At 47.1% G+C, this 13,701-nt stretch overlaps 3 protein-coding genes across 3 annotated transcripts; 2 read left to right on the top strand and 1 right to left on the bottom strand.

The window, feature by feature from the left end:
* Positions 1 to 4,737: 4,737 nt before the first annotated feature.
* F5147DRAFT_763205 (uncharacterized protein) lies at positions 4,738 to 5,491 on the top strand (the record flags this gene model as incomplete). The annotated part of the gene is made up of 3 exons (XM_041440625.1): positions 4,738 to 4,905; positions 5,179 to 5,299; positions 5,365 to 5,491. The coding sequence occupies exons 1-3, from the start codon at positions 4,806 to 4,808 to the stop codon at positions 5,489 to 5,491; spliced, it is 348 nt and encodes a 115-aa protein (XP_041289000.1). The 5' UTR covers positions 4,738 to 4,805.
* Positions 5,492 to 6,362: 871 nt separating this feature from the next.
* Positions 6,363 to 7,970, top strand: F5147DRAFT_713681 (uncharacterized protein). Its single transcript, XM_041438419.1, has 5 exons — positions 6,363 to 6,798; positions 6,853 to 7,108; positions 7,171 to 7,430; positions 7,477 to 7,741; positions 7,791 to 7,970. Exons 1-5 carry the CDS (start codon positions 6,673 to 6,675, stop codon positions 7,901 to 7,903), a joined length of 1,020 nt encoding a protein of 339 aa, XP_041289001.1. The 5' UTR covers positions 6,363 to 6,672; the 3' UTR covers positions 7,904 to 7,970.
* A 1,866-nt stretch (positions 7,971 to 9,836) lies between these two features.
* Positions 9,837 to 10,751, bottom strand: F5147DRAFT_582933 (uncharacterized protein; the record flags this gene model as incomplete). The annotated part of the gene is made up of 3 exons (XM_041431689.1): positions 9,837 to 10,383; positions 10,442 to 10,614; positions 10,668 to 10,751. The coding sequence occupies 3 exons, from the start codon at positions 10,749 to 10,751 to the stop codon at positions 9,837 to 9,839; spliced, it is 804 nt and encodes a 267-aa protein (XP_041289002.1).
* Between the last annotated feature and the right edge of the window lie 2,950 nt (positions 10,752 to 13,701).

Consider the following 13,701-nt stretch of genomic DNA (forward strand, 5'->3'; position numbering starts at 1 on the left):
AACCTGCAGATTACAATATTCTTTCATCTAATTTCAGAGCATGCAGTTGCGCTCTCTCCGGTGTTTATAGGTGTGGCGTGCACCACATGCATCATTGTTCTTTGCAGCGCCACAAAAATTACCACGTATCTTAGTGATTGCAACTTCTGGGGCAATCAGTGCCATAACAATGATAAGCTAGCAACGACAAAAAATACTCACTTTCTCTGTCTATAGCTGGAATTTTCGGGTGGAATGCGGTCCACGCGCAAACACATGACATCGCAGCACAGCTCCAGATGGTCCTACAATGTTCTAGTGTTGCCGCTGGATGCGTAGCATTTTCCTCCTATCAGTAAGGAGGCGATTTATGGCTGCCGACTGCGCTGAATAGAGCTGAGAGAGTGATATGCACTGGGTCGGAGTGGAACGATCCACTGGCAATGGCCGAGCCATGGGTCAGGACTCAGCGCTCACCAGCTTCAATGAAAATATCGTGGGGAGAGCTCGCAGGAGAATATGATGTTCATGAGGTCGGTGAAGACATGTAGCGTCGAGAAATGATACGAGCCAACGCCGAATTCGTTAGGGTGCAGCACATTGAGCACGGCACCGAAATGAGGGCGGGGTTTGATGCGGGGTTCGGGGTGGGAAACTCATTAATGCCAACTCCATTACCGGGCAAGCCATACTAGATGTCCACGGGAGTTCGCGCCTTTTTGGCAAAACGGTTATTACTCCACATCGCACAAACAAACAAAATTAATTATTTGACAGTTCGATAGCGTGACATCGAAAGTACAACGTCTGCTAGTTTCTTTTTCGAAAATTGACGTGTTGAGTCCAGCGGAGAGTTACCGCGCAGAAAAGTGCATTTTCCCTAGAGTTCGCGCACTTTGTCACACTATGTCACACGTCTGCCGCAATGCCTTTTCACGCTCCGCAGAATTCGCACCGTTATAAATGTTGTGAAGTTGTGCATGTGTAAAGCATTTCGGCATTGCGGAGTTTTGATTACACAATCTCTATGTAACGCTTTGGGCAGATTGTCACGTCTGGGGCTTATTTCTTTATCGCAGATGATCCTGACAAGCATGTGCCCCGAATAAATTTGTTTTAGTATTCTCTAATCATGTATATAACCATCTCACAATATTCCAGAATTATATGTGGAGATCTGACCTTTAGAGTGAGCCTTCTATGCCTCTCGCACTGATAAGTTGCCCATGGAACAAGATCTACTTCGATTTTCTTCAAAAAAAATATATGGCAGTGTGTATTATGTTTGGGCGAATCCAGATCTATCATGGATAAGGATTCTGTGCAGAATTGCGTGTGCTAGAGTCAATGCGCGGACTCTTGGGACACACGGACTCGTGGGACCATCTAGTATACTCGGGCCTATGCAATGAGCGAACCGCAGGACATCTACGACTCTATTATGCATACTTATTTAATCGAAGTTTCTTGTTGTCTCATACATATCAACTCGCTGTCGACACATAATGCACAGTGAGTCCAGCTAGAATTCAGCCAAGCCACTATCCATCGATAGCCACGCATTCTGACCTTCCATCACAGCGCCCACCGTTTAACTAATCTCTTGAAGCAAGCCTTAGACGAAGGGAGACAGCAGTTCCTTCCATACTACTGTTGCCTTATGCTCATATGTTTATGAGTTCTACAAACCTATCGGGTTCTTGAGACGTTTGCACAGATCGTCTCCAACGCTTTTTTATACTCGTTTTGAGCTCACTCTGCACGTTCCGCTCTGACCGGCTGGACGCTATTGACGACCTGGCGCACGTTGGCCTGTCACGAACGTGACCGAATGGCGCAGCACTTTTCACAATCAAGGTATCCGCCTCAAAGCCAGGAGCAAGTCACAGATGGGTGTCAGAATAATTTTCGATGGTATAAATGCACTATTCACTGAGCCTAACATGATATTGAGTGGTAGCCCGTGGCGAAGCACAGCAAAGGTATGTTTCAGGTTTCGGCGGGCTGTACTACCATGCTTCTTCAATTGTGCTAATTAGATTTTCTCCGTAATACCCCTCAGGCTCCACTTCATAGCTTGTGTCTCCAAGAAGTTTCGCATCTTGCCATTATCTGCGCAGCCACAACTTTTTTTAGTCCGGCACCCGAATACTACACCTACATTCAAGAATAACCGATCTGTCGACTTCTCTTCGACCCACCTCTCGCTTTCTTGGGCGCGCCAAAACCGAGGGAATCGATGGACGCAAGAGCATTATGATGGCGCTCGTGCGTGGATCACAGGGCCTTCAAGAGCAACCGCACGTGTCTCCTGCTCTATGTTTTCAATGTCGGACACTGGCGGCCTACCAAGCCAATTTTTTGTGGCTTTTTCCACTATGTTCTACCAAGTCCCGCATTCGCAAGCCTCTGGCACGCCAGAAACCCATGCACACGTTCCTGTCTCGAAGCAGGGTCTTGCCTTGAGGCATACGCATGATACACACGAGACTCTACCTGGCCGCTTTACATTATCACTTCCTTCAATTATAGTTCTTCGGTGGTTGTTCTATAGTGCCACCAAATTAGTTGAGCGTGGATTCGTATCGGCAAGCCGAAGGGCTGATCCGAATAGTACTGCTGAGTCGTTATCAGTGCTGCCTTCCAAGACGATTGATCATCTAATATCGTTTGACACAGGAGTTGCAACAAATATAGCTGCTGGCCGTTTCGTCGCTTGTGGTGAATATTAAATCTTCATTTTGGAGTGCACAGATGACCACTGGCGGCCGTTTTCTGCGGTCATTGAGTGGCTAATGGCCACTTCATTTTGTATCATGTGGCATCATGGCTACCCGGCCCAGCATACCAATAGAAGAGAAACCGTCCTTCTTTCCATGCCAAGTCTCTCCAAGGAGACTAGAGCCACTGCGAATGTTCCATTGGAAACGACAGATTTGAATTTTGTTCTCCACCACTTGAAGTTTAGTCTGGCGTGCTGCAAATATCCAACATGCTCGCACTCGCGCACCGCTGTACAAGAACGACCTTCATGCAAGATGCTATACCGTCTTCCACCAGAAAGGATCGACTCCAAGGATGTGATACAAATTTTTACTGACGGCTCTGGACATAACGGAAGCATAGGAGCGGCAGCGGTTCTACTGCGGGAAGGGCAAGCACCCCGCACACTAAAGTATCACCTAGGATCAAACAAAGTACACACCGTATATGAAGCAGAAGTGGTTGGACTCACACTAGCTGCCAAACTCCTAGCGACAGAATGCAATGTCACCTATCCGGCATCCATCTTCATAGATAATCGTGCAGCCATCCAATCCGGTGAGAGTCATATTGCGAAATCGGGCGGATACTTAGTAGAACATTTCCGCAGACTAACAAGAGAGCTCGCGCTACGCAGAGAGCATCACGGAAGCGACTTCGATCTAACAATCCGTTGGATACCAGGACATAAAGGAGTGATAGGTAATGAACTCGCTGACGCAGCAGCAAAAGAGGCAGCAAAGGGCCCCAACGAATCAAGCGCCAAACACAGACTCCCAAAGTTCCTTCAAGATGGTCCGTTGCCGGACAGTATATCCGCCCTGAAACAGTGGCATGAGGACACCCTACAGAAATGCTGGAGCAACATATGGAAAAACTCACCCAGATACGCCAGAACCAACGCGATCGACCCCACCATGCCATCCAAGAACTTTCTCCGCCTCGTAGCCCTCAGTCCATGTCGACAGACCAGCATATACACTCAACTCCGCACCCGCCATGTACCCCTCAACTACCATCTACACCATCTCGGAAAGAGCACAACCCCACACTGTCCCATATGCCCCGGTACAAACGAAACCATCCACCACTACCTACTTGATTGCCCCCAATATGTCCGCGAACGTCATATACTCTCTAATGTCCTACGTCGTCGAGCCTCCTCCATCTCCTTTCTCCTAGCGTCAGAAGAAGCAACTAAACCGCTTATGCGTTTCATCAACAGTACAGGACGCTTCAAAGCGACATTCGGTGAGATCCCGCTCATATAAAAAGCTCACTCTTTCGCATATAGCCTATATACTACAGAATAATACGCCCGCGACCCACAACCCAATCAAACCCAACCTACAAAACGCAAAAACTAATTCAAAACTAAATTCAAACTAATCCAAACTAATTCAAAACCACTCCGCACACCAAGGAAACGCTGCTTGCAGGACAAACAGCACTGGAGGACCGGAAGTAGCAGGCTAGAACGAGGACAAAGATGAATGAAGGCCCGAGCACGAGACAAAACGAAGAAGCAAAGACATCGCACCAGAAACACAGCGAAAAACGCCAAACGGCACTCCTACTCACCTTACCTAGTTCTCACCTACCCATACTTTACCCCAACAGCCGTTCCCTTGTACGAAGTTGGCAGTCGGCCTTGGCCCGACTACACGCCAATGGAGTACGTGTCAAAGACCCCAGAACACATACAGTACATACACACTTACGATAGCTAGCCAGGAGTAAGCCCCCCGCACTCGAATAGGGCTATGTCCGACATAGGGTCTATGACCCCAAAGGACAATAACAATGATTTAAAAAAAAAAAAAAAAGGATCGACTCCTCAGCTGCTCGTAGCAGCATGTTTCAACGAAATCACTAGGCACTGAAATGCGAGACAGCTACATAGCACTGATCGCAAATCAGAAAGTCAGTCGATAATTTCGCATCTTTATATATTCCAATCTTTATTTCATGTAGCTCAGAACTGAATTATATGTACTGTACTCAAAGATCGCGTCTATCCTGCTGATCTTTGGGAACTAGTTAGGGATGACGGAAGTCATACAATGGTGGAACGAATGCTCATAGAAGAGAGAAGGAAACAGTGTCAGATAGAGGTGACACTGTATAGCCAGTCTATCGAAGGCTTGGAGCGATTACGGCCACGTAAGCTTCTTCGACTTTGGGATGCGGATGCGTAGTCTGAACGTCTTGCTAGGCCTCTTACAGCCATACATGAAATCAGGGTGCCCTCATCAATGTTAAGGACAGTGGCCGCACCTTTGGCCTGTTCGATAGCTACGCGAGAGAATTGGTCAATGAGGGACGAGGAACTCATCCCAGCTGCTGGGTCTTCGATTGAAAACCTTCACCTCTGGCCACCATTCTGAACGTCAGTGCTGTAATGTCTGCTTGACTCCATTGATCGTCTCTCTACAGTGCAGCAGCCCACATTGTCCCTCTTGGGCACGCGAGTCACCGCCAGCATAAAAAAAGCCTTTTGCAAGGCATTCCAAGCAGAACTGAACATGTCAGGCGAGACTGATGGCCAAGTCGATCCGTAATACGCGTGACAACGCTTATCTGCGCATTTTGATGCGGGATTTGCTTGCCTTGCACGCAAAGATGTGCCGTGCCAAAGACCGACAAGGGCATTGGCGAGGAGATTGATGATGAGGACAGTGACGAGGGCATGCACGAGGGTACGGACGACGACCACGAAGTTCATAATGTCATTTTCATTTTCCAGTAACGATTCGTTGTGTAAATAGTTAGTTACTATTGATCGAAGGGTTCGCACATTGAATTCTCCTCTGAACTTGGGCCTGCAGGTTGGCGGGACCTTGAACTTGTAGTTTTCCTTTTATCGTGGTCACCGCGGGCTCGGGGAGGTCATGCCTAAGAATTGAATTGAAGCAGATAAGTATAGCCTTGTGCAGAAATACAAAGCTAGCAAGTTCGTCACGTTCGCAGATGAGAGTCTGTGGCTTTGCAACTCTGCATGGTAGAAGCTCCTAGAGTGCTGAAACGGGTGCACTGTCCTTCAAAGGATCACTTAAGTCTAAAGAGAGCCTTGCACCACCATAACAACAGGATTCAGATTGATGTCCAGAAAAAACGGGCTGCATGCTACTGGTCTGGAGTGTGCTTTGAAGTTGGAGTGCCTGCGGAGAACTTGCACATGTATAAGTACAGGTACTGTGAGTGTGCGAACCAGATTGACTCGCGAAGATGTGAAGCAGAGTGTCGGCTGAACGTTGTTCGATGCAAGGTCGTTGAGACACCGGCAACGCCCGAAAGACTTGCTTACACAGCATATATGCGGCTCAGTTCCGATGATTACTTTTAACTTGCATTCCCCATGTTCTAGTCAATATGGATTAATAATATCCCTCTCTCTCAATACATACGCATTCAGACCCAGGAAGGCTGAGCTCAACGTTTGGAATAGTTTTTAGACGTGCACTGCTATGTCGGACATCACCGAGCCAACTTACCTCGCGGCATTCTCCACATGGACCGTCTTCCCTTCTCCGGCGTTTGGGTCAATCACACTGTGGTTCCTGTCATGTCTTGCCTTGAGGCCAGTCTACCTCGCCGTTGATTTACAACGCTTTGCATCACTTCTTTCGATTATAGTTTGAATTCAATCGATCTCGGTCCCAAACTGAAGTGACAAGACGATTATGAATGAAGCATTGCGACAAATATAACTAGTAGCTGTGATCCGGCTACCATAGTTCATTTTGTGTCATGTGACATCATGGTTATTGACACTTCATCGCCACAAGCATGCATTAGAAGGAACGGCTTGTCGAGATTCTAGACTTTAAGATAACGGATCCTCATCAGATTACAATCTCGCCCGCCGCCAAGCTCAACCTGAATATAATCGTATCCCACTACCACCCCACAGTACGTCACTCATTCAACATGCCATCCCATCTTTCACCGGCCCTATTCGATTCATCCGCTGCTCGTATTAGCATCTTTCGAATCTCCAACTCACTAGGCACTGAACTGTTGGATGACTACATCGGACTCATAGCAAATCAGAAGGTCAGTCCATACCCCGCGACTTTCAACCTCTACATCCTGATCTGTATCTCATAGCTTCGGACTGAATTATTCGTCTTGTCGTTTCTACTCAAAGATCGCGTCTATCCTGCCGATCTTTGGGAGCTAGTTGGGGAGCGTAGTATAGAAACGAAGCAAGAAGAAACATTGCGATTACATCAGAATTCTTGTACTGGTGGGGATGACGGAAGTCATGCAATTGTGGAACGAATTCTCATAGAAGAGAGGAGGAAGCGGTGTCAGATAGAGGTGTCTCTGTACAGCCAGGCCATTGAACGCCTCTACCGAACGCGTGAGTTTCTTTGACTTCGGGATGTCGATTTTTGGTCTAAACAAACCTTCTTTGCTCTGTAGCATTACCATATTTCGGCGATTCAGCCACGCATAAGATCAGGACGCCCTCAGCAATGTCGAAGAAAGAGGTTACACCTTTGACCTGTTCGATAGCTACGCAAGAGATGTGTGAAGCTTGGATAACTAGGAGCGAAGCCTACCTCATCCCAGCTGCAGAACCCTTCATTGAACCTTTCTCACCTTCGGACGGCTCTACTACTTCAGGACAGGATCAATTAACCACTACCCAGGAAGAAATACCAAAATCCGCAATTTTGAACGTGAGTACTGTAACAATCTGCTTAGCTGCGCTCACTATCACTCTAGCACATCACCCCTTCATTACCCCTGTTGAGCACGTGGGTCACCACTACAGCTAAAGAAGCCTTTTACGAGGCATTTAAATTAGAACAGGCCAGTCAAGCAGAACTAATGGCAAAGTCTCTTGCGAACATGCGTGACAACGGCTATATGCGCACTCGCGAGCGGGATTCGTTCACCTTGCGAGCAAAAATGCGCCGAGCCAAAGCTGAGATAGACCTATATACCCTCGCCATCGACAACACCCATGAATTCAATTTCTCTGACAACAGTGGGTACAGATCGTTCATGTGTTTTCTGTCACTACTGATGCCATTCAGGTTCATCAACGTCCTCTTCTGATCAAAGTCTTCCGCAGTCTCTGTTCGAGAAAGTGTACCGCTATGAGGAGGATGGCGACGATGATACGGACGATGACTATAAATATTGGTAATGTAGGTTTTCATGTAATGGTCCCATCCTGTAAAGGCACACATTAATACTAGTTACTACTGATCGAAGGATTCGAGCATGAGACTTACTTCTGAACTTACCTGTGTAACGGGAAGAACTGCAAGGGGAACCCAAGGCCAAACCTTCATAGCGGGAGGATATGGCTCTATCTATCGAGGACAGCTACCACACGCGCAAGGACTACCGACTACGAGCCAAGACTCCTGCCACCGCACCAGTACACCTGCTACTGCGCCCGGACCGCCTAGGTCTGATAGGACGCCCTGCTCCACCTGCAAGTTGGTGAAAGTTTAGACTTGAACTGTTCCTCTGATCGCGATAACTGTGACCCCGGGAATCCATGCACCGAAATAGAATTGAGACAGAAAGTACGGCCTCCGTTCAGCTGGCATACGCGATCATTTTGATGAGATGGAACCAGGGCAAGTAGAAACACACTGACTTGCCGTTGACATGATCTGGATCCGACAGTGTTGATGAAGACACGCCACTCGGATAGACTTCCGCTATACATGTCACATATAATATTGGTATGCACTCTGATTCGAAAGACGTTCTTTCCAGACCTCATTTGATTTCTTCCTAGTTTTCGTCATCAAATCTCTCTCTGCTCTAGATCTCACCGATGAAGCTTAAGATTGACTTGTGGTTTCGATAAAGAGGCTTCTCGCTCGTTTCCATGTGCTCATGGTGCCAGGTGCGATATGGTTAGTCCCGGTTATTGAAACAAGTTTAATGTTTGAATCCCGTCCGACCTCAGTACTACATCCGATGACGCGTTGATATGAGCCGGAGCATACCCGGATCAACATGCTTTGATTCAGGGACTTCCACCGGCCCCTGTCCCGCATGAGGCTTTACATGGCTCTTTATTCGCATCGCTTGTTCTATTTTTACAGGATCACAACATCAGACGGGACCATGATATCGCTGCGGCCGAGCAGGGTCATATCAGGGCCTCAAGAGCTCAATAATCTCATCCGAGTCAAAGTCGCGATAGAGCCAAGACTATATCGACTTGGATATGGATCGTGAGTTTGACTCGCCGTCATAAACTTGTACACCTAAACCTACTTGAACTTTATATTTAGGTCATTTTGAAAGTTTGGCTATATGATACCGAACGAAAAACTTCTTTCTTCCAAATCAACGCCTGCGAACTAAATTCATGGTGAAATCTGAATACCCGTGAGGGACGTGCTGCGCGTTCCCCTATATATAGCATACTGGTGAGCACTTCTTATCAATCATGATGCCCTTCGCAAAGCTTCTGTTTATTTTTACGGCTGCAGTTTGTTTTTACATCTCCCCAGAGCCTGCCGAAGGTGAGTCCGCATTCAACGGAGATGCTTGTCGCATCTGTGTAGTGGTTCCTGCAGGTAAAATTAGTGCCCACTCGATTGGACACGGATTTGACTACCAAACTAGAACAGTCTGGCGGGTGTAGTCAAATAAATCAAGGTACGGGAAATGCTGCAGTTGGAAGACGCTTGAAGTATAAGTACAGATGCTGGCAGCGAGGGTACGGTTTAGATCGATTCATGTCCAGGTGAAACGGAGTTGGAGTTTCAAACTTCAAGCGTTGGACAGTGTATAATTCCAAACTACATAGGCTAATCAAGATACTGATATCATACAAAGATAACAATTTATGCGAATATTGCTGTTATGACAGATCGGATGAATGTTGGAAGATACAAATTGAGCAGAACACGCTCCACTTTCCTCTCTACAGCCAAAATCGAGAACGCAGTGAAGCGATCTCCGCCTTCCGCCCGCTTCTCGCTCATTTCGGCCTTGTCTTCATGCCTTAAGCGTCAGTGAAGTACGTTTAGTGAACTGAATAACATACCGTGCCTTTGGTTTTGTCCGCATCTTTCTGCTGCTTATTATCATTCTGGGTAGACTATCTGTCAATCAGCCCCACGACATACGGTCTCGAGCAAAAGATTTTCACTTACGGAGCCTGATCCAGACGGCTTATGGCCATTGGCGGCTCCATTCCCATTTGGATTCGGCTTCGAATTTGGGTCTGATTTTGTCTGCGACTGCGCGCCCTGTTGATTAGTAGCATGGCTGTTGAGTTCGAACACTTCAATCAAAATCCTGTCCCACTCCTTGTCTGCATCAGCGGAGGTCAGGTGCCTGCCCTCCGCTGCGCTCCTCGCACGGTCACGAGCCTCGAATATCCTGAGGAGGGTGGGTACTTTGAGTTTCTCACCCTCCTCATCGGTTATTCGGGTCGTCCGCTTGCATAGGAGTTTGTATGCAGGCAAGAGGAGCAATTTGTCGATCTTGTGTTTGTCGTACGTGGTGATTTTCTCAATGGGTTCTATATCGAGTTTCTCGAGCTCATCGATGGCAAGCTTCTGCATATCTAGGAACTGCCACTTTGTCGAGAGCTCCAGTATGGTGAGCCAATGCTCTTTTGGTTCACTCAGGCTTCCGCGTCTGTACGAGCTGTGACAGGGATCAACGACGATGCCTGCGAGATATAATAATTTAAATGGATGCTTACGGACTATACCAGACCCATAAGAATTTCGTAAAATCGACAGCGGTGACTTCATCAAGTCGAAATGCACTGGTATCGGAAGTTCCCCCCTGGGGAGTTTTTGCAAATTCCTGAATGAAAAATTGCGATTCGCGCTCAAAGAAGTGTCGGTGGACACGAAACAGAGTCCCTTCAACCTGCTCGCATATGGCGATCAGCGCGAATGAGACGCACAGAAGTTGTGGCGTACGTGGAAGGTGATATTACCATCTTGGAGATAGTATTGAGGATGAGAGTTCATTCGGGACACGCCATTCTGAGAGCCGTTTGCCATGGTTAATATGAGTGCAGATGATGGTTGTGTGCTAGGATGTTATCGAAGTTCGCGGGAATGATACGACCATTTTATGTGCGACTCGAGCGCTTGAAGGGTCAAAACAACACTGTGACTCGCTTGAAGATGTACCGGGACGATCCGCTGGAACTGCCGTATTCCTAGGATTTAGAAGCCTCGTGTTCGTTGTTTCGGGCAAGCACCCTTGGGAAGGAAAGGCGAATTGTGACCCGTTCCGTGGCCAGGACCATCGATGGGCCCAATGAAGCCTGATACTACGATGGCACAGCATTTCAAGTGAATTCAGTGCATATGACGCCCACAAATCGAAGTCTGATAAATCAAAGATAAGACAAATTGAACACGAGGCGTTCATGTGAGTTCTCATTTGATTCAATTGCTGCGGAGAGCTAAAACTATTGCCTTGAAGGAACATGCTGATCGTTTTTCCAATATGAATGTCGTAAGAGGCGAGTCAGCGATGCGGCAGCGAGTATGTATGTGTCCTGAATCTTCTGGAACAGTACTCACTGCCGCCCGTAGGCAGTACAGGCATTACATATGGAGAGACAGACCAGTGAAGAGAATCTGCATCCCTGGCGCTCTGAAGCTGAGACCATCAAGAGCATTGCATGACAGGTTGAACTTCTGAAGCCGTAGTTAGGGCTTATCATTCAAATGAAGAGCTCCTCGTGTCTACCACAGCGCTAGCAGTTTTTACATGGGACTCAAGGAGCTCTGAGCAGGCGTGAAAATATGACTGAAGTCGCTGAGCGACGGAACGCTGATATTGAAAACGGTACAGTACCACCGGCAACGCCCGAAAGACTTGCTTACACAACCAATACTTTGTTTGCATCAGTTGGTACTCATTTGTCCCTGCTAATTTGTATCTGCCGCCACTTATCCGTACTCATTTGCACCTGCTCGGTTTTTTTGGTTCATACTTGCCCTAGGGCCTAGGCTACTTGTTGTTTGCAGTGAACACAACATTCTAAATTATTCCGCCTAAATGCATGATCGTTTAGTGTTTTTTTTAACAATCACAATTCTGGTATCTTCGATAACTCACCTCGTCGTCCAACCCTTCAATGCTGACTTTATCATGTATTTCGCTTCGCTGGATTTTTTTGGCATTCGGTTCAAGTTTGAACCCCCCAAAAACCGAACCTGACCGTTCTGAACCGTTCGCGAGGATCTGTTTCTGGGTTCAACTATTTTTTTGAACAGGACCATGGTTCAGTTCTCGGTTAACCGTTCTCGTGCAGCACCCTAAGAACCGGATTGAACCCGACCACGCCAGCACCACATGCTGAAGCGCGCAGGTGAGTCATTTAATTGAATCCTGATTGCACAGCGACCCGCTCATACTCACGTCATCATCGGCACAAACTAAGTCATCCCAGCAATCATCATCTCCTGTGCAGGTTTGATCTTCGGTCTTACATGCGCCGACAAACATAGATGCTATCAAAGCAAAAACAACGGCGAGGAAGGCTAAACGCATTTTCTGTGCGAGGTGAGTGTAATCTTTTTATTTATTCCAATCTTTGTTCATTGAGCACGATACCCTATGTAGGACATTACTTTATAATTTACTGGACCCCCTGTTTCCTTTGTCTGATATCTCTGAAGATGAGAGAACACTGTAGGACGACGACCAGCTTCTATATCCTGCATATACTTATGAGCACGATTCTGATCGATTTGGCAGAATTGTTCTTGCTGCCACATGGCAGAGGTTTCGGCAGAAACTGCAAAAACATATTCAATTGATTACGACCATTGAATCTTAAGCTGTCTGCAAACATCGACAATGTAAGGATCGCATATCCTCTGTGCCCCGACCATAACTTCAAATTAAAACTTAGAACTACAGTTCTATTCCTCCACGTGACACACTGACGCGAAGAAGCACCACGTTTCGCGTCCGTGTCACGCGGATACATTCCTTTTCGTTTCACTCTTTCATCATCGTTTCGACTTACCGCTATACTCGCTACCTAGACTCAACCCTGGCTCCAAACTACTCTCAGACCCTTTCCTTTCGTCATGTTTTCCCCATTCTCACTTCGCTGTACCGAAATCTGTCAAAAACCGCTACGAAATTCTCGTCATTTCACCCAAACCGAAATCGTTTATACCGCCACTCATTCAGTTTCTCGTACTCCTTTCCTTCCTCGCTCTAGCTACCTGTTAGGCTCAACGCCACTCCCTTCAGCGTCCGTTTTCACCTAATCAATGACCTATTCGTGCCCGAGGACCCTTACGGTTCGCAACTATATCTACTCATGTACATTTTGATATCTACAGCGAAATATACCCAGTTCCCGCTCCAAGAACCTCAGAGAAATCCTCCTAGAACGTGTCCGTCACCGCATATCACCTTGTCGTATCGTTTTCTATCATCTCGTCTCAAGTCTCACTCTTGCTCACATTCCCTATCGAACTCAAGTAGCCGCCTTACAACAATTCTCTTCTTCTCCGCGAATGCGCACTCGCGAGCGGGATTCATTCACCTTGCAAGCAAAAATGCGCCGAGCCAAAGCCGATATAGATCTATATACCATCGACAACACCCATGAATTCAATTTCTCTGACAACCGTACGTACAGATCGATCACGTGTTCTCTGTCACTACTGATGCTATCCAGGTTCATCAACGTCCTCTTTTGATCAAAGTCTTCCGCAGCCTCTGTTCGAGAAAGTGTATTGCTATGAGGACGTCGACGATGATACGGACGAGGACTACAAATATTGGTAATGTAGGTTTTCATGTAACGGTCCATCCTGTGAAGGCACACATTAATACTAGTTACCACTGATCGAAGGACTCGAGCATGAAATTTACTTCTGAACTTACCTGCGAGTTGGTGAAAGTTTAGACTTCCACTATTCCTCTTATCGCGATCACTGTGACCTCGGGAATCCATGCACCGAAATCGAATTG

The sequence above is a fragment of the Suillus discolor genome (genome assembly GCF_016758755.1).
Source record: "Suillus discolor strain FC423 chromosome Unknown F5147scaffold_60, whole genome shotgun sequence".
In the NCBI taxonomy this organism is placed as follows: Eukaryota; Fungi; Basidiomycota; class Agaricomycetes; order Boletales; family Suillaceae; genus Suillus; species Suillus discolor.